The sequence below is a fragment of the Dioscorea cayenensis genome, chromosome 4 (assembly GCF_009730915.1).
Source record: "Dioscorea cayenensis subsp. rotundata cultivar TDr96_F1 chromosome 4, TDr96_F1_v2_PseudoChromosome.rev07_lg8_w22 25.fasta, whole genome shotgun sequence".
In the NCBI taxonomy this organism is placed as follows: Eukaryota; Viridiplantae; Streptophyta; class Magnoliopsida; order Dioscoreales; family Dioscoreaceae; genus Dioscorea; species Dioscorea cayenensis.
The window spans coordinates 6320443-6339878 of record NC_052474.1 but is presented as its reverse complement, the minus strand read 5'-3'; the positions used below and the strand labels follow the sequence as shown (position 1 = coordinate 6339878).

The window sequence follows — 19436 nt, the reverse complement described above, 5'->3', positions numbered from 1 at the left end:
TTCTCTTTTTCAAAATTAACGAGGAAAAATATGCATGCATGTATATATATAATTTTTTTTTAACTCTTTTCCAAAATTAAAGAGGAAAAGCATAGAAAATGGGAATAACTCATTTTGATATCTTACAAATTACAATACTCCAAGTACTTGAAGATTAAAAAGACTACCAAAAGTAATAGTTTGATATGGTCATCCATCTACCATGAAAATGGTATTCAATTGCTACCCTAGCCTCTACCACGTCATAGATGTACTAATTTATTTTGTACCAATCTATTTTGAAAAAAAAAAACTCTAATATTATATAACAAGATAAACAAGTACTCTAAATCCAAAATGTAATTAATTAAAAGCCTATTACATACACATGTGTACAACAACCACCTCCATAATTAGAGTTTAAGTGCTTATACTAATTAAATGTCTTAATACAATGCACCTACACATCATGTATATGCCAAGAATAATGGAGAAAGGATCAAAGTTTTTGCATGTGATTATGTATATAACTACCATTAGGTTTTGATACTATTCTTATTCAATATGATAAGATTATATGAAAAAGGTTTATTAATTATAAGCTAATTAGACCACCAAGGAAAACATAACATGCCCAACTTGCATGCCATGCCTTATTAAGAAGTTAAGAACATTGTGTGGGCGCCTAGCTACCAAAGTTGGTTCATTCATTAATTCACCTCCTCTTGAAGGACTACCATGCATTTAAAAGTCCAACAGAGGGAGTAGATGATCATGAGAATCAACTTATAAAACTATATATAAATATATAAAGTTGAGTGGTCTTTTGTCTTCTGAAAAATATGAATCCAAATTAATATAGAAAAAAGACATTGACCTAAATCATTGGCTTTTATGCCATTTGCATTAACTAGCTAGTGTTTGTTTAATTATAATGGTTTCTTAATTACAAACTTATTCTTACCAAACAGAATTTTGCACAAGTGTACCTACCATTGTTTTTATTCATTGATAAAAAATTTAAGTTTAATTCATGTGGCACAAGTGATTGTTATCAAATGACGGCTTGTTTTTATTAATGATGGTAGTTAAAAAAAATACCAAGATAATCATTCTATTCTATAAGCATCTAGTTTCCTATAAAAATTAGGGAGATAAAAAAAAATATATATATATATATATATGCAAGAAAAAGGCAAAAAAAATTCAAAAAATTCAAAAAAAAATTTAAATTAAATATTTGAAATATATAAATATGTAATTTTCTAAATATAGAAAGTTGGGGTATTAATTGGACCAAGGAACATCAAGTATATATCCACATTGACCCAAAAAAGTGAAACATGACATTAGATTTATAAAGAGAACAATCCATTACTAAAAGAGTTTACAATACCTTAAATACAAATTGCAAATATTATATTGTATTATATTATATTATATTATATAATCCTTAGGTAGATGACTTATATATCATACGATTAATGACATGGATGCCAATTGGCATCCATGTCAACCCATTTTATTTTTTTTAGTCACCAATTAAAAAAAAAAGAAATATGCCCTCATTCCTCTCATCCCTCTTCGTCTTCCCGCTGCCATCGCCTCACGTCCGGATCTCGTCGCCCGCCACAGCTACCGACGCCGACAAACCCTGTAAAAAAAACCATGCCCTAATTTCTCTCATACCTCTTTGTCTTCATAAACAAATGAAAAACTTGGTTTATAGTTGCTTACCATCATTTTCAGAATTCCAATAATTCTTAATCACAAAACCAAACTTTTCACAATAAATTCATGAACAAATGAGAAGATAAAAAAAAAAAAACATACATGAAAAGAGATACAATTACATACATGAAAAAATTCAGAAATTTGCAAAAATTTCATGGATCTATGATCTTAGGCTGGCAACTGGTTTGCTTCTCCAATTAACAACCATGATTTTCAAAATTTCAACAATTCTTAATCACAAAACCAAACATTTCACAATAAAATCATTAACAAATGGTAAAAATAACATACATAAAAAAGATGGGCAATTACATACAAAAAAACCTAGAAATTTACAAATATTCATGAATCTATGATCTTAAGCGGATGACCAGTTTGTTTGCAAGCAATGGGTGACAGGGTTCTTCGGTGTCAGTAGCAGCAGCGGTGGCCGACGACGAGGTTCGATGGCGCGAGACATGGGCGAAGACGAAAAGGGATGGGAGGAATTAGGGCATGCGAGGAGTTCGTCAGCGTCGGTGAGGCGGTAGCGGAGAGGTTCGGCGGCTGGTGACGAGGTTCACTGGAGTGAGACGTGAGGCTGCCATGAAAACAAAGAGGGATGGGAGGAATTAGGGCATGTTTTGTTTTGTTTTGTTTTTTTTTTTAATTGATGATTAGAAAAGATAAAATAGGTTGACATAGATGCTAACTGGCATCCATCTCATTCGTGTAAGGGATTCAGCCAACCTCTTCGACTCATATAGCATTACTCATATCAAACATCTTTTGCAAGTATATGAGAGTAAGGTAATCTTTATGAAGTCACAACAGTGTTGTGTGGACTTCAATAGAAGCACTCGAACACAATTTAAATTTACTACCGCACACCAACTTCTACATAATTTAAGCCAACTAGCTCTCTAAAATAATGATTATCAACAACTTAATTATAATTCAAGGAGAAAATATCAACAATATGTATAATTAAGAGTTGTAATTAAGCCATATATTAATGTTTGAAATTAATAATCAAACAAGATATCATATAACTGATTTTGATTACACTATTTTCTATATATATATAGATCAAAACAATAAAGTTTCATGTACAAATTCGCTTATCATTAGAAATGAACATTACTTATTTATTAATTTTTTATCTATCCAGATTTTATAATTTAAAATAAAATAATTAGAAACCAGCTAATTACTCATTCCACTTGTTATAAGAGAAGAAGAAAATTTAAAACAAAACGTTCAGATTGATAACATAAATAATCAGATTCTCTACCAATTAAACATTCTTATTTAAATCTAATAGTACTGATTGCTTGATGATTGTATGCATGAATTGGAATCCAATTAAGGCTAAGTTTTAATAAATAAATCTATGAAGATAATCAGGCAATAGCTAGATGCTTTTCTAACCAAATAGAGAAATAAACTTAATTTAAATATTATAGTGTGTGTGTGGTGTATATATATATTAAACACGTCATTGTTGAATGAGAAACAAGACATTGTAGAGAACTGATTTGATTCTCAAATGAAATAATAATCATGTGGCTAATATTCATCATCTCTTTGGATGATCATTTATGCAATCTTGATTGAGACTATCTTACAAAGTATTAATTTTTGGCCAACTTGCTTGTAATTAGATTGCAGTATGTCATATAACATATCATTTGTGAGGAGTATCTAATGACAAAGAAATGTGACAAAAAATGTATAGAGATAAACCCTAAACCCCACGATACATTAATAAGAGGGAGGATTAGGGATTCACAAGGATTTTGAGAGAGAAACTTTAGAAGAAAAAAAGAAGTACAATTAATAGAAAATAATTTTGCCGCTAATTATCAATTTAGTTAGTAATAAATTTTAGATGATGTTATAATTTTTCATGCAAATAAGAAAAAGTATAAGAATATTATTAAAAAAACTATTAAAAATTAGCTTATGAAGGTCTTCGCCTACAACTAAAATTATAGATTATACTCATTTATACATATACTTTCGCTTTATGTGACTATTTAAAAAAACACAAAAGAGGAAAAAAAATTCAAAATAGAAGTTTTATGATTTTTTTTTTCTTCCAAAAATGGAATAAAACCACAAAACAAAGGCACCAAAAAATATAAAAAGTGGGTTATGTGTCACTGTTTGTTTGATTAATATATATAATATATAGCCAAAAGTGGGTCTAATGTACATTAATGATGGTAATAAATCAAATACCATTTATTAATATAGCCAACTGCCAGATCAAATATTTCTTTCCTCAAATGGACGCATTGGAACTATTTTATTTCTTATGAAAACGAAACACAATTGGTCTCTTTTCCTTATAATTATTTGTTAATCTTTTAGTTTAATACGAAAACCACTGGTGTTAAATTTATTAATGACGTGGGTCCTCCTCCACCGTTGATTATCGGCTGCCTTATTTCTTAATCGACATTCGTACAATCGCCACGTGTCAAAGCTTGAGTCATTGTCACGTTGATAGCGACGTAGCGCGGGATCATGGAGTCTTGCGACCGAGTTAGAACGGAATTTGACCGAGTTGCCATTTATAAAGCTCGCTGCTTTGGGTTTGGATTGGATTTAGGTTAATTTTGAAGAAAAGAATATAAAGCTAAGAATAGATTCATATAAAGTTACAATTTAAGTATTATATATATATATCATGCTAACTTATATCTTATTTTGATTAAATTTTGGATAAGATTGTGGCCTGTAAAATTATTGTACATTTTTTTTATAAAAATAGATAAATCATAAATTTATTGAAAAGAAACAACAAACGAAATCAATACAAAAAGAACAAATAACAGAAATAACAAAAGGGTCATCAAGTTCTAGGTTTATAATTTTTATAAATATAACTATAAAAGAAAAAAATAATGTAAATTGAAAGTATTTATGATTTATCATCGAGATATATGAAGATTAGTTTATTATGATTTTCAAAATAAATATTAATATTTTATATTCAAATTGTTATACCTCTTTACTTATGTATATTATCTATATAATAAAATTTGGAACATACTTAACCTAAATTATAATATATGCTTAATGAATGTATGGTTAATAGTTTGTGAATAATTATTGTTAATTATGTAAATAAAACATAATGAACACCAATTTAAACAATACGGGAGATTGCGAAAGTGGAATATGGAATCACTCTTTTATTATTTATTATTTATTTATTTTTTTACAAATGTGACAACCGTACAATTAGTGCAAAGACAGACTAAAAACAAGAGCATATACATTGGCATTCAGGCTATGCATCCTCACACATAGATATAGGGTTTTAGGTAACAAATTAGTAGCTACACTTGGGACCTGTCAGTACTATTAAACGAATCATAACGTCTTTCACAATGGGAATAGTATTATTGGGTACAAATCTTTTGGCCAAATCAAGAGTAATCTTGAGTGACGTTTTAATCTTTTAACTATATATATTTATTTAAAAAATAAATCATTAATATTGTGCTAATTCTTTTTATTAATTATGATGCATTAAACAGTGCGCATGTTCATACTTAGTTTAATCCTTTATGACAATTATTAGCAGCTCGTAGTAATAAAGAAAATAGTTTTTCTGCCAAGGATAAACCTTTTTATTCCAATATTAAAAGATAAATGATTATATTTTACTTAATTGAGATAAAAAAAGCTTAATATAATTCAAGGGGCTTAACATAATCTTTTTAAATAAAAGTAAAACATAAAAAAAACACTAAAGTAAATTTGTTCTCAAGCTTGAAGTTTCATGCAAATTTTCTGATATAATCTTTTATATTTTTACCATCACAGTAATTATTCAGGATATGTTTACTCGTGATTAGCCATATATTATTATTTGAATCATCTAATTACTAGCTACTATAACAACACACATATATACATTATATTTTTTTTTAAAAAAAAATAGATCAACCACTTCAAATTAAAAAAAAGAACAAAATACACCAACCACTAGATGTGGTAAAGTATTACAAAAAAAAAATCACAAAACAGGCAACCACTCACAAAAATATATATATATATACACAATACATCATCTGGGACATTTTTATTAATAACTCAAAGTAAATTAAATCTTCTAAAAAAAACTAGAATACGATTTTTAAATCCTTCCAATACGTTGTGGACCTTTGCACCCAAGTCTTCTATTTAATAAAAATCATGATTTATCTTCTTCTTTTTTCTCAAAAAAGGATAAAAAACACTTCTAGGATAAATGTAGGTCTCCCAAATTTTAAAGGAAAGCATTGGGCTTCGGTTGGAATAAGTTCTTTCCTCTTTTTGGATATGATATTGGGTTATGAGTTTATCCATATATAATTTTGATATTAATTATATTTAATTATTTCTGTTACAACTAAATTGAATTATCTTATAACCAAAAACTTTTTTTTTAATTTTTAACTATTTAGTTAATCAAATTATTCATAATTCCGTAATTAATAATAGTAAAAATTGTAATTTCAAAGTTGTCAAATAGATGAAAACTAATATACACAAATAGCGATGTGCTAATATCAATCCACATTGTCTCCAAAGGAAATTAGCATCCACCAAAATAATCAGTATAGAACCATGATCAAATTGAAGACATTGATATGAAGACGAAGAAACTCTTCACCAAAACAATATTTAATAATAAACAGAATTCACCAATTCTGCTAATCCTAATTTAAAATGCTATTTCCATCCCTGTTGTATATATCTTGCAAAGTAATTTGGAAAAATACATATCTAGATACTGTAAAATTAATTTATCCCTTAATAACCTTCTGATTTTTGCATTTATGCCCTTCCTCAATAAGTTTGGCAATACCAAAATATTCAAGTTTATTAACTGTTAAAAAAAAAAATCATAGCAACTAGAATTATATATGTATATATATATATACACACACAACATATCAAACAGCTTCACTTATTGCTATATTTTCAGCCAAAACAACAAAATTGACAATAATAAGAATTTTATGACAACTTGATGTATTTACATTTATTTGTGCAAAATATCAGATCACAACTCCAGTGAGAAAAAACTGGAGGCATATTACAACCGAAATGAGCCACCTACATGAACAAAAGAGAACACAAAACAATTAACACTCCGAAAAACAACAACCAAAGTGACGAGAAAGGGAAGAAGAGCAAAAACAGTACAACATCTTAAAATGCACACTTTGCTGGACATAATGAACAACAAGTCACACTAAAGCTTCTTCCATCTCCTCATCATCTTCATCAATCTGTATCTTCATCTTCTTCACTGCCTGAGCAGCATCACTCTTAACCACACCATTAGGGATCTCGATCAGGACGTCGGACTTTTGCCCCGTAGCAGCATTGACCATGCCACCATTTTTCTCCACCTTGTAACTCAGCTCCTTTTTGTTTGCAGCAGCATCAATGTAGACAGTCGAGTTCTCGTCGATCTCTTCCCTAATAAGCATCTTGGATAGTTGTGTGACCACCCTCTTCTCCAGCCATCTTCTTATAGGCCTCGCACCATATACCTACATACCAAGAAAAACAATCATCAGTTAGTCACTTGTTCATATAGTGTTTGTTTGAATTGAGAGATGCTTAACCTATGTTATACTCACTGGATCATAAGATTCAGCTAAGACGATGTCTAGTGCAGCATCTGTCACTGCTAATGCAATGCCTCTCTCAGCAAGCCGGACGGCAACATCCTTCATTTGAAGCCTAGCAACCTTCCTCAGTTGATCATGGGACAGAGGATCAAAGATTACTATTTCATCCAGCCTGTTCAGTAGTTCAGGCCTGAAATGCCTCCTCACCTGCAAAGCCCATGAATATTCAGTGTTAAGCATTTTAAGAATCTATATTATAGAACATTCTATTATGGTGAAGATTCTTGTTACAAACCTCTTCCATGACTCGTTCTCGGGCAATCTTCATTGATGATTTGCCAACCATCCCAGCAAGAAGGTGCTCAGCTCCGAGGTTGGAGGTCATGATGATGACAGTGTTGCTGAAGTCAACTGTCCTGCCTTGGCCGTCTGTTAGACGGCCATCATCAAGAACCTGAAGCAGAGTGTTGAAGACAGCAATGTGAGCCTTTTCCACCTCGTCAAAGAGGACTACACTGTATGGCCGCCTCCTCACTGCCTCTGTCAGCTGCCCACCTTCATCATGACCAACGTACCTGAAAATCAAGTGGGCATTAGACTTGAGTTGAGAGAACAAAAGGATCCATATAAATGCAGGGAGAAGGAATTAGTACTTACCCAGGTGGGGCACCGATGAGTCGTGCAACTGAATGCTGCTCCATGTACTCAGACATATCAATCCGAACAAGAAGGTTCTCATCATCAAAGAGCTGCTCGGCAAGGGCTTTGGCAAGCTCTGTTTTGCCAACACCAGTGGGGCCCAAGAAGAGGAAAGAACCAGTAGGCTGTTGCGGCCGACCCAAGCCAGCTCTGGATCTCAAGACCGCCTCTGCGACAGCATCCACCGCCTGGTCCTGGCCAACAACTCTTTTGTGCAGCCTTTCGGCTAGGCCTATCAACCTTTCCTTATCATTTTGGCCAAGCCTGGTCACAGGGATGCCTGTCCAGCGACTCACCACCTGCACAAACAAAGTATTGCAAACTCAGTAAAAACAACTAGACATCAAACTCAGCTCTGTTGATGGTTTTGTTAATAAATACATACCTCTGCAATCTGATCAGGACCGACAGTCTCTGTTAGCATTAAGTTCTCCCCAGTTTCCCCTTCTAGTTTGGCAATTGCAGCATCAACCTCTTGAAGGGCACCGTATCGCAGGTCTGCAACACGAGCCAAATCCATCCTGCGCTCTGCCTCTTGTAAAGAGAACAAGAGCTCCTCACGCTTTTGCTTCAATCTTCGAATCTCATCAATTCTTTCCTTCTCCTTCATGTACTTCATTTTCAATGGTTGCAGCTTGTCTCTTAGATCATCTAATTCCCTTCTCACCTGAAACAGATGATAACATAGATTTCAATAACTGTCACAGAAAATCCTGAACATCTATCAGAGTCTTTATCAAACACAAATTACTCACTTCCACAAGCCGAGCTTTACTGGCTTTATCCTTCTCCTTCTCAAGAGCATGCAACTCAACTTCTAATTGAATTCTTTTCCTTTCTAGATTATCAATCTCCTCTGGCTGGCTATCAAGCTGCACTCTGACATTGGCACAAGCCTCATCAACCAGATCAATGGCCTTGTCAGGGAGATGGCGACCTAAACAATAAAGAAGGAAAAAAATATATATCAGAAACACACTTATCATGGAAGGCCTCAAACACTCCTCTCAACCTACATTAAGCAAATAATCGATATCAAATCTTAAAGCCTCAGAAAGGTAGGCAATCAGCTTACCAGTGATATACCGACTTGAAAGCTGAGCAGCAACCACAAGAGCTCTATCTTGGATTCGAACACCATGGTGTCCTTCATACTTTTCCTTTAACCCACGAAGTATGCTAATTGTATCCGGCACACTTGGCTCAGCCACATAGACTTGCTGGAAACGGCGCTCAAATGCAGCATCCTTCTCCACATACTTCCTGTACTCCTCCAAGGTTGTAGCACCAATGCAACGCAACTGGCCCCTTGCCAGCATCGGCTTGAAGAGGTTAGCCGCATCCATAGAGCCCTCAGTTCGGCCGGCACCAAGAACAAGATGAATCTCATCGATGAATAGAATAACCTTCCCGTCAGCATCTTCTACTTCTTTGAGCACGGCCTTGAGCCGCTCCTCAAACTCACCCCGGTACTTTGCACCAGCCACAAGAGCACCCATGTCAAGTGCCACCAGCCTCACATCCTCAAGATTGCTGGGAACATCTCCTCTCACAATTCTCTGAGCCAAGCCTTCCACTACAGCTGTTTTGCCGACACCAGGCTCACCAATAAGCACAGGGTTATTCTTGGTCCTCCTAGAAAGTATCCTGATAACTCTCCGAATCTCTTCATCGCGCCCAATAACAGGATCAAGCTTCCCAGCCTGCTCCACAAGGTCACGACCGTATGTCTTCAGAGCCTGCAAACATTGTCAAAATTTCAGCTTTCAGGCAAACTTGCAATCAAAATGAGCACGTATGAAAACTAGAAAGCATTCCTGGCAATCTCACTCAACAAACTATAGACTAACGGCTAATACTCATTAACAAGAAACATTTACAGGGAATAAGAGTATTAGAGAGATGCGATTGAGCATCTGGTAATGAAAATTTCAGTATGCTAATGAACAGTACATTGCTCTTGGTTTTCTCTATTACAGAAGAAACCATAATAATTCAACAACTAAAAACTAAGAACTTCTACTGCCGAACAAAAAATGGCCTTAAAAATACTAAATTTAGTTTCTCAGCATTCGCTAGTTTATCATTTTCATAATAGAATGTATTCCAAGCAAGTCTCGTTAACAACAACACCTCATTATCTACACCAACAAACATCTGTTTTTAGTATCTCTAACAAACAAGTATCTAAAACAGAGAAATTGGATACTGAATGAAAACATATAAAGATTTTTTCAACCAGAGAATTCAATTCGACAATATAGAAAAAATGTAAATTAATCATAAAATTTTCACAAAGAAAGGCATAGCGCTACTAACAAACCTGGAAATTAGTATCCCCGGAGGCAGATTCGACCTTCTTCCCCTCCTTTCCTCGGAGCTTCTCCACCTCCGCCCGCACGCGTGCCGTAGAGATACCGGCCTCCTTCAGACAATCCCCAATCTGAGAATCCTCCAACAAGCCCAGGATAATCTGATCCACAGCGAGGTGCGAGTCACCGCGGGACTTCTGCGACGACTGCGCCCGCCGTATAACCTTGATGAGCGACGTCGACGCCGGAACCTCATCCGGAGGCGGGTGCTGCGACGGAATCTTCTTCAAAGCCTGGTTGAGGACGCGCTCGAACGATGTGGGGGCAGAATCACCAGCACCGCCGGCGGCGTTGGCGATGGCCTGTCGGAGTATTCCGTTTTGCTCAGAGATAAGTGATGATGCAAGGTGTAAGGGCGTGATCTGGGCATGGCCGGAGTTGATGGCGAGCTCGTGAGCTCCGACAATGGCTTCGTTCGTCTTGTGAGTGAACTTATCGGGATTCATAGCTTCAAAAGATCGTCAAAGATGATTCTGATACTTGCGAAGATTTAGGGATTTCAAGCTTTGGAATTCTGGGGAGGAGAAGAGGAGGTAAAGCTAGTTATAGGGGGAGGAGAAGGTCCGCCATTGTTCTGGTGGGGAAGACGAGAAGGTGCTGGAGAGAAGGAGAGAGTTCTAGAGCGTCAGGCAGATGGACGGTCGGATTGATCCCGTAAGATCTTGAACGTTCTGGATTGAAGCCACGTGGAATAATAAATTTTAATCTTGCGAGAGATAACAGAGACCTATATGTATTTTAGATAAATATAGAGTACTTTCCCGTAAAATAGGATGGCTCGTGCTCTCTCAAGTGAGCACTTCAAGTTTAAGAAGAAAGTTGGCGAAAGTGGGCACCTCTCAAACAAAACACAAGGATTTTGTAATTCCATATATTTACAGGGTGTTTTATGCAAACCAAACAAAAAAACAAAAAAGTAGGGAAGGAAAATTTTTCTTAATTTAATGACTGTCCGGGAGTTATGTGAAAACATTGATTATGATTTCCTCTTAGTGGAGTAGGGTACTAGGGGTGTATTTGAGCCGAGTTGTTCAGTGAGCATGGTGCTCGGTTTCGATAAGTGCTCGTCGTGTCAACTCATATCAGAATGAGTCAAAGTTCAATATCATTTTCAGTTTCGATTAATATCTGATGCTTTGAGCAAAGATAAAGTTCGTCTGCTTTGGGCTCACGAAACGCTTTTCATGAACAAGCTCGTTTGTAAGCTCAATTGTGAGCTCATTTATCTATATATATACATATATATGTATGTATGTATATTAAGGTGTATATGACTCTGTCGTCATTGTCAATTTGAGTTACACATATAGGGCTCTTAACACTATTCGGCAGCTTAGTCTCAAAAGCTCGGTTAGCTAGTTCATTAAGTTAAATGAGCTCGTAAAGATAAATGAGCAAGTTTGAACACCACCAAGCTCGCCTCATTAAATCTTTTTGAACAAATCGTATAATTAAAAGCTAGTTTTATAGATCATTTCCAATTTTATTTAGAATAATCATTACTATAACCATTCATAGTGTCATGAACATGTCTTATTTATTGGATCATTAATAATATCGAAAAAAATATTTATAGATAGTTACATCACAATGTTTATTTTGTTATTATTGTAATTATTTGTTAACTTATTTAATGAATATTTTTTTTAACAAGCTTGAACTCAAACCTTAATGATTCAATAAATAAGCTTAAATTATTCTTTTAATCCTCAAACACAAATCGAGTTGAATCACACTTGATAATAATTCATTAAATAAGCTTTAAATAATACTTTACTAAATAAAAAAATTGAATATAAAAAAATAGTAAAGCCTTAATTAAGCTAATGAGCCAAAGTTAAGCTCGAAATCTTTCTTAACAAGTTGAGCTCGAGTTGAAGCTCGAAATAAGCTGATTAGAGCTCGAGCTCAGTTAAAATAATAACGAGCCAAGCTTTCGACATGAAAAATGAAGCTCAAGAAACAGCTCGCTCAAGCTGCTCGATTAAATAGATCTGAACCAAACTTGATCAAAGATAAAAGCTCGCTCTACCGCTCATTTACAGCCCTGAGTAGGGATGGACACAAGCTGAGGCGGGGACGGAAATGTCTCCTCACTCACTCTCTTGTTTAGAACAAAATTTTTTTTGTTCTTGCAACAATTGAGAAATCGGAGATGAGAAATTTCCCACTCTCACAGGATCTCCATCCTGGCTTTTCAACATAAATTTTTTTTTAAAAAAAATCCAATTTCATGGATTTAGATATTATATTATATATGTTTTAAATTTTTTTATTTTAACTCATATTTCTTTCGTTTCTTTTTATCTGTTATTTTTTAATATCATAAAATATTTATTATTATTTTTTCAAAATTAGTATAAATTAAGAATAATTTAAAAAAAACAAATTTTTTATAAAATTTGTGAAATAATTATTGATATGTGAAATTTAATTATTCAGATAAAAAAAAACAGAGGAAATATATTATTATATTATTATATATAACATTTCATGCGGAAGACTCCAAGAGCGGCAGATGACTCCCCTTACAGATATCAAGTAAATATATTCCCCTTTTCCCCCTTCCAGGCAGGAACCGGCAAAATTACAAAAGTAAAGAATTTCAAGGGGGTTTATCAAGGCAACTATCCATTGTATCCAACATCAATACCTTTTCACCATAGCAAAAATTTATAAAAATTTCAAGGGCTTAAAAGAAAGTTTCTCATCCACTTAAACTATAAATATGCAAAACGTTATCCCATTTTTCAAAAACTCCAGGGAGCACATTACAAAATCTTAACCGCCGAACTGACTCAATAAGATGAGAAGCGCGAAGATATCGCAGAGAAAGAGAGAAGCATCCACTTTGTCTCTCAACGATGCCGCTTCTCTTCGGTGAGAGAAAAACCCTAGCCGATTCCTGCCGCCAATCCGGCGGTGGAGGCGGCGGCGGAGGCGGAGGTCGAGCCCAACACTTCTCCGATGTCTCCATTCCACCGCCGGACCTGCCTTCCCCCTTCGGGGAGCTTGCCTCCGCCCTTTCTGATGCGGAACTCCGCGAGTCCGCCTATGAGATCTTTATCGCCGCTTGCCGAACCACCAGCTCCAAGCCCCTAGTCTACACTCCCGTGGTCGAGCGAGGGGATCGATCTCTGACGTCGGCGATGGCGAGCAAGATGAAGAAGGCGTTGGGGCTGAAATCCTCGAAGGGAAGCCCTGCCAAGCCTCCCAAGCGGCCTACGACGATTGGGGAACTAATGAGAGTGCGAATGGGGGTGTCCGAGCAGACGGATGAGCGGTTGCGGCGGGCTTTGATCAAAATCGTCGCCGGAAAGGTGAGATGAGATTTAGGGTTTTCAGTTCTATTTCCCAATTCTTTGGCTTACCTTTGGTTTGTGCTTGTGACTTGTGTGATATATGAGTTGATTTTTTTTTTTAATATATAATCAAGTACTCAGTTATTAAATTGATTTTAGTATGCTGATTGGTTGAATTAATTGATTTTTTTAAAAAAATTTAGTGTTAATAGTAGGATTTTTATATGTATGAAACTGTAGCTTGAAACTTTGTCTGTCTACGCACAAGTTCTATATGGTGCATGATCCATTGCTCAAAGGTTTTAAGTTTTCACGTTTATGTAGTATAATTCTGAAATGCTTTCTGTACCTTTTGATAAAGCTCTGTACTATTTTTAGGTTTTACATTTCTTTTCTAATATTGGAGCATATATATATATATATATGGATTGCGAGCCTTGATCACTGATAGATATGTGAATATTTAAGTTGTAAAGCTGGTTAAAAAAGTTGGTGGTGACTTAAATATTTTACTGTTCTTATTGCTTTACTCACAAGGCTTTTACCATAAATAGGGAAACTTCTTTTGGATATTATGTAAATCTTGTGAATCAGCATTTTGTTTCATGTCATTTGAGTTGTCTGTTTCATGGCATGCTTATATGTTTCCGACCTTGTTTCATGATATTAAAGTTCGAAAGAGCTTATATATCTACTGTTGGAGAAATTCCATGATTATTTGGAAATGTTGTCTATCGCCGTGCACATTCTCTATGTTAATACAGGAAAAACATAAACTGAAGTCTGGAAATGGGGAGGTCTTAACTTAAACAATATTTACAGTGAGATAATCCTCAGTTATTTGGACTATTTAAGGCTGTTATATGACTCTGAAATGGTAGCATTATGAAGTTTTGCATAGCTTTTTGTAAATTATGTTATCATTTGATATCTTTGCTGGGTAACTGGCTCTTGAAAATTGATGATCACGCATTGCATTTTATTTATATTAGCTGTCTTATCTTGATAGTCAGTGAATCAATGAGTGTACGTTGCTAGAAAATACAACCAAATATTCGGCATCCCTGATATGTCATGTTATACAACATCCCTGCTATCCTTTTGTTTACTTTCTGATTCTCTTTCAGCTGACAAGAACTTCCGAGTTATGCATCTGGCAAGGGCATATGTTATTCCTATTTTATTTCATAGATCTCTCAAAAGTTAACTTGCTACTTTGCCTGTCATTCTCTTCGATTGCATGTCTTTGAGATTGATTGTTGGTATTATCGTTTATTGGTTTTTTATCAATATTAATTGAAGCATTTGTGCACCAAATAGCTAGGGAAGCGTGCAGAATCTATGGTTTTGCCTTTGGAGTTACTTCATCAACTAAAGGCTTCAGATTTCCCAAGCCAGCAAGAATATGAATTATGGCAAATGAGGAAATTAAAAATTCTTGAGCTCGGGTTGCTATTACATCCTTATATTCCCTTAGGAAAAGGAGATTTTGCTGCACAACAACTCCAGCAGATCATACATGGAGCTTTGGAGCGACCACTTGGAACAGAAAAGAATTTTGAATCAATGCAGATCCTCAAAAGTTCTGTTACAAATCTTGCTTGCAGATCACTTGATGGATCGTCTCCTGACACCTACCACTGGGCAGATGGGAGTCCACTCAATCTATATTTATATCAAAGATTATTAGCAGCTTGCTATTATAGTGATGTAGGATCAATAACTGAGGAGAATGCTGAAATAATGGAATTGATAAAAAAGACCTGGGTTATCCTTGGTGTAAACAAGATGCTGCACAATCTCTGTCTTTCGTGGCTTTTCTTTCATCATTACATCACAACTAGACAAGCAGAAACTGATCTACTGTGTTCTGCTGCTAACCTGTTAACTGAAGTTGGACAGGATGCTAAAGTAACAAAGCATACTGCCCATTTAAATATATTGAGGTCAACCTTGAGTTCGATAATGGGTTGGACAGAGAAGAGACTTTTCGGGTATCATGATACATTCAGTACTGCTAACATTGATTCCATGCAGGGTATTCTCTCTTTAGGGGTGTTGGTTGCTAAAATATTAGCAGAAATTATGTCACCCAAGTCTCATCACAAGAGAACAGAAGAATTGGATGTTGCTCAAAGCAAGACTGAAGCCTATATTCGCTCATCACTTCGCACTGCTTTCGCTCAGGTTATCTTTCCTCACTGAATAACAAACTAGCGTGCTTTCCCTTTTGGTTGTTTGGACCAAATGAAATAAATGACACCACACTGAATTATCTTTTCTAAAAAGAACATTTTTGCAGCATGCACACATTCGTAGAAACGCTCGCCAAATGTGAAAGAAATATTATGTATTCTACCCTTGATTTTTAAGCAAGATATATGCTTGCCCACTTTTTACTGCATCCTCAGGGCAAATGTGTAGATCATCCAGCCTTCTCTTATCAGAAATTGGCACTAAAGTTCAGATTTTCATTCCTTCTAATTGTTCTTTTCTGGTTTTTTTGATGACTAGATGCTGCTACAGCTGTCTCCTTTGACAATTTTCACATAATGATTTGATTTTATATCATCTAATGCAGAAAATGGAAAAAGTATACTCGAGTCAGTGTGCCTCAAAATCCCAGCCAACCCCAGTTCTTTTAATCCTTGCAGCAGATGTTGGAGATTTGGCTCGTAAAGAAAATGAGATGTTTAGTCCAATATTGAGAAAATGGCATCCTCTCGCTGCAGGGGTTGCTGCTGCTACTCTTCATACTTGCTATGGAAATGAGTTAAAGCAGTTTGTATCCAGTGCCATGGAACTCACACCTGAGTTAGTTCAAGTACTGAAAGCGGCTGAAAAACTAGAGGAAGAACTTATGCTAATGGCAGTTAAGGATTCTGCTGATCATGATGATGGAGTGAGAAAATTAATCCATGAGATGCGTCATTATGATACTGAAACTGCACTTGCCAACATTGTGCGATCATGGATAAAGAGAAGAGTAGGCCAACTGAAGGAGTGGGCTGACAGGAATTTACAAGAGGTTTGACTCAACTTCTTCTTTGACCTTTGATTATTCATCTCCATAGATGGTAGCTTAATCCCAGCATGAGCTTATATGATGCATGTTGCTATGATTCTGGCTAATGTTGTTCATCTCAGGCTTATCATATTTCTTGAGAAATATGTGCAAATCACATTTCCGCACTAGAAAATGGAAAATGTGCTTGATCTGAACACTTTTTTGTAGTGGCAATTTTGCTAAGTTACACGCTTAAAAATAAATAAATACATAAATCTCAAGCTACCTTGGTACTAATTAAACAACATGCTATGCGGAATATAATAGTCATTTTTGTTATTAATATAATTAAGAAACAAACCCTCACTGATTCTGTGAATTTGATGCAAAAAATTTAAATCTCAAAATGCCATTGTACTAGTTAAAAAACATGCTATGCCAAATTTAATATTTATCTCCTGCACTCTCCTGTAATTTTTATGTATTTGAGTGTGCTTCACAGGTCCTACTTGTGATGTTCTATATCAGTCCTTTTTTTTTATTAAGTTTTTAATCTGAATTGTTTGTTAATTCCCTTATTGACTTCAATGAACTTTCATGTCGAATGCTGGATTGACATCAACTTGGTGCAATACAAGATGCATGTAACTTCACATTTTATCTGTACAGATTTGGAAGTCAAGGGCAAACAATGAGAATTTTGCTCCCTCTGCTTTTGAAGTTGTAAGGATGGTTGATGAGACTTTAGATGCATTTTTTAAGCTACCTATAGTGACGCATTCAGCCTTTCTTCCAGATTTGGTGCATGGACTCGATAAGAGTCTGCAGTATTTTGTTTCGGAAACAAAGTTAGGCTGTGGTAAGTTTTGAAACAAAAGCTGCTTGCTTCATGTTTATGACTGCTACCTTCTCTAACTAATCCTCTCGAAGCAGGAACCCAACATAATTATGTTCCAGCATATCCAACATTAACTCGATGTCAGACTGGTTCAAAATTCAGGAAGAAGATAGACCAAGATCAAAATGAGACAATGTGGAAATCACAATCTGGAATTGTGAACAAAAAAACTCCATTTGGTATTCTTCAGCTTTGTGTTGGCATGAATACCATTCATCAAATCGGCATGAAATTGGAGAATCTTGAGACCAAGATAATTAAATGTCTAAGGAATGCTGTATCTTCACAATCTTGTATTTCAAGTGGATCAGACATCAAGTTTGACCTCTCTCGAGTTGCTTGTCAGGAAGGAATTAAACAATTATGTGAATCAACAGCAAATAAGGTGATTTTTCATGATCTGAGTCCTGTTTTATGGGATAATTTGTATGTTGGAGGGCCTGCTTCTTCCAGGATAAAACCTTTGCTGAAGGAACTCGAAACTACCCTGGGGATAATATCAGACAATGTGAACATCAGGGTGCATGATCATGCCTTAACAGCATTAATGAAAACCTCATTCGATGCGTTTTTGTTGGTACTTCTTGCTGGTGGCCCATCTCGAGCATTCTCTCACGAGGACTATAATATTTTAGAAGATGATTTCAAAGATCTCAAGGACTTATTTTTGGATGAGTTGCCTGAAGAATTGGTTGAAAAAACTTCCACCAAAGTGGAAAATGTACTAAATCTTCACCAGTTTGATACTGCTACCTTAATTGAACGCTACAAACAGATGATAACAGAGGTTCATGGTTCTGTAGCCAAATCCACCTCTCCACCTCCAACTACTGGTTATTGGAGCCCAAACGACGCTAATACGGTTCTTCGCGTTCTTTGTCATAGAAATGATAAGGCTGCTTCCAAATTCTTAAAGCAAACATACAATCTTCCTAAGAAGCTATAGCTTGCTAGGGTACATACAACATGCGACAGATCTGGAGCAGAATTTCTATTTACTATGGAAAACCAACAGTCATGCTCTATTGATCATTGTGAATATTTTAGTCATTCCTCCACATGAAGCATCACACTGCAGACAAAATTCATATAGCAGAATTAGCTTGACACAGGTATGTGCATTTAACTCTACCAAAATGGGGGTTGGATTTGTGGTATAGGTGAAAGTCTGACTGAAGGAATTAGCATTAGAATTAGCATCCTTTATTTATTCCACCAACGCACATTGGTTTTACTTTGCTGCAGCCGCTGATTTTGCATGGATGTTATTATTTGTCATGTTTAGAAGATTTCATTTTGTTTATTCGGTTATTTGTTCATTCATTTATTCTGATTAATCTCTTCATTGTTTAGAGCAATCTTTTATTATAATAAAAGTTATTAACTTTCTGCTATTCATTTTGTTACAACTTGTTATACTTGTTCCAATGAAAAAACTTTGATGTTTACATTCTATGCGAGTGCCAAATTGCATGTAGGCAATCTTACTTCCGGTTTTCATAGAAAGCATGTGTATTTGCCTTCTCTATTGTTAAATTAGGTTTTCTATGAGGTAGTTATGTGTTTAAGTATACGTATTTGTACATGTAAGCCTTATATTATGCTTCTAGCAGCGATGATGATGTGGAGATTGTGCTTTAGATGTGATCACGAATTTTTGAAGGTTATCTATGGCAATGTATGTGTTTATGATCCAGTGACTTCATTATGTACATCTGGAGTTAGACATGTGGCTGGAATTGAAAGATTTTATGACAAAACATAAAAATGCTGATGGATTTGTTTTAAAATAGTTTTCAAGATCACAAGCATTGATTTTGACAA

The 19436-nt window shown here is 35.2% G+C and overlaps 2 protein-coding genes across 2 annotated transcripts; one reads left to right on the top strand and one right to left on the bottom strand.

The window, feature by feature from the left end:
* Nucleotides 1-6693: 6693 nt before the first annotated feature.
* LOC120258486 (chaperone protein ClpB1) lies at nucleotides 6694-10980 on the bottom strand. The gene is made up of 8 exons (XM_039265909.1): nucleotides 10357-10980; nucleotides 9109-9772; nucleotides 8789-8970; nucleotides 8419-8700; nucleotides 7992-8332; nucleotides 7630-7909; nucleotides 7344-7541; nucleotides 6694-7253 (listed from the first exon to the last, which is right to left on the bottom strand). The coding sequence occupies exons 1-8, from the start codon at nucleotides 10849-10851 to the stop codon at nucleotides 6945-6947; spliced, it is 2751 nt and encodes a 916-aa protein (XP_039121843.1). The 5' UTR covers nucleotides 10852-10980; the 3' UTR covers nucleotides 6694-6944.
* Nucleotides 10981-13269: 2289 nt separating this feature from the next.
* Nucleotides 13270-18885, top strand: LOC120258615 (protein unc-13 homolog). Its single transcript, XM_039266073.1, has 5 exons — nucleotides 13270-13725; nucleotides 15028-15894; nucleotides 16289-16735; nucleotides 17384-17573; nucleotides 17648-18885. Exons 1-5 carry the CDS (start codon nucleotides 13270-13272, stop codon nucleotides 18556-18558), a joined length of 2871 nt encoding a protein of 956 aa, XP_039122007.1. The 3' UTR covers nucleotides 18559-18885.
* The last annotated feature ends 551 nt before the right edge of the window (nucleotides 18886-19436 follow it).

Excerpts from the sequence above, each read along its gene's own strand:
- LOC120258486 (XM_039265909.1), bottom strand. The coding sequence starts at position 10,851 with ATGAATCCCGATAAGTTCACTCACAAGACGAACGAAGCCATTGTCGGA. Across the intron at positions 9,773-10,356 it reads CCGGGGATACTAATTTCCAG|GCTCTGAAGACATACGGTCG; the intron begins GTTTGTTAGTAG and ends CAATGTTTGCAG. Across the intron at positions 8,333-8,418 it reads GTCCTGATCAGATTGCAGAG|GTGGTGAGTCGCTGGACAGG; the intron begins GTATGTATTTAT and ends TTGTTTGTGCAG.
- LOC120258615 (XM_039266073.1), top strand. The coding sequence starts at position 13,270 with ATGCCGCTTCTCTTCGGTGAGAGAAAAACCCTAGCCGATTCCTGCCGC. Across the intron at positions 13,726-15,027 it reads TCAAAATCGTCGCCGGAAAG|CTAGGGAAGCGTGCAGAATC; the intron begins GTGAGATGAGAT and ends TGCACCAAATAG. Across the intron at positions 17,574-17,647 it reads GGAAACAAAGTTAGGCTGTG|GAACCCAACATAATTATGTT; the intron begins GTAAGTTTTGAA and ends CTCTCGAAGCAG.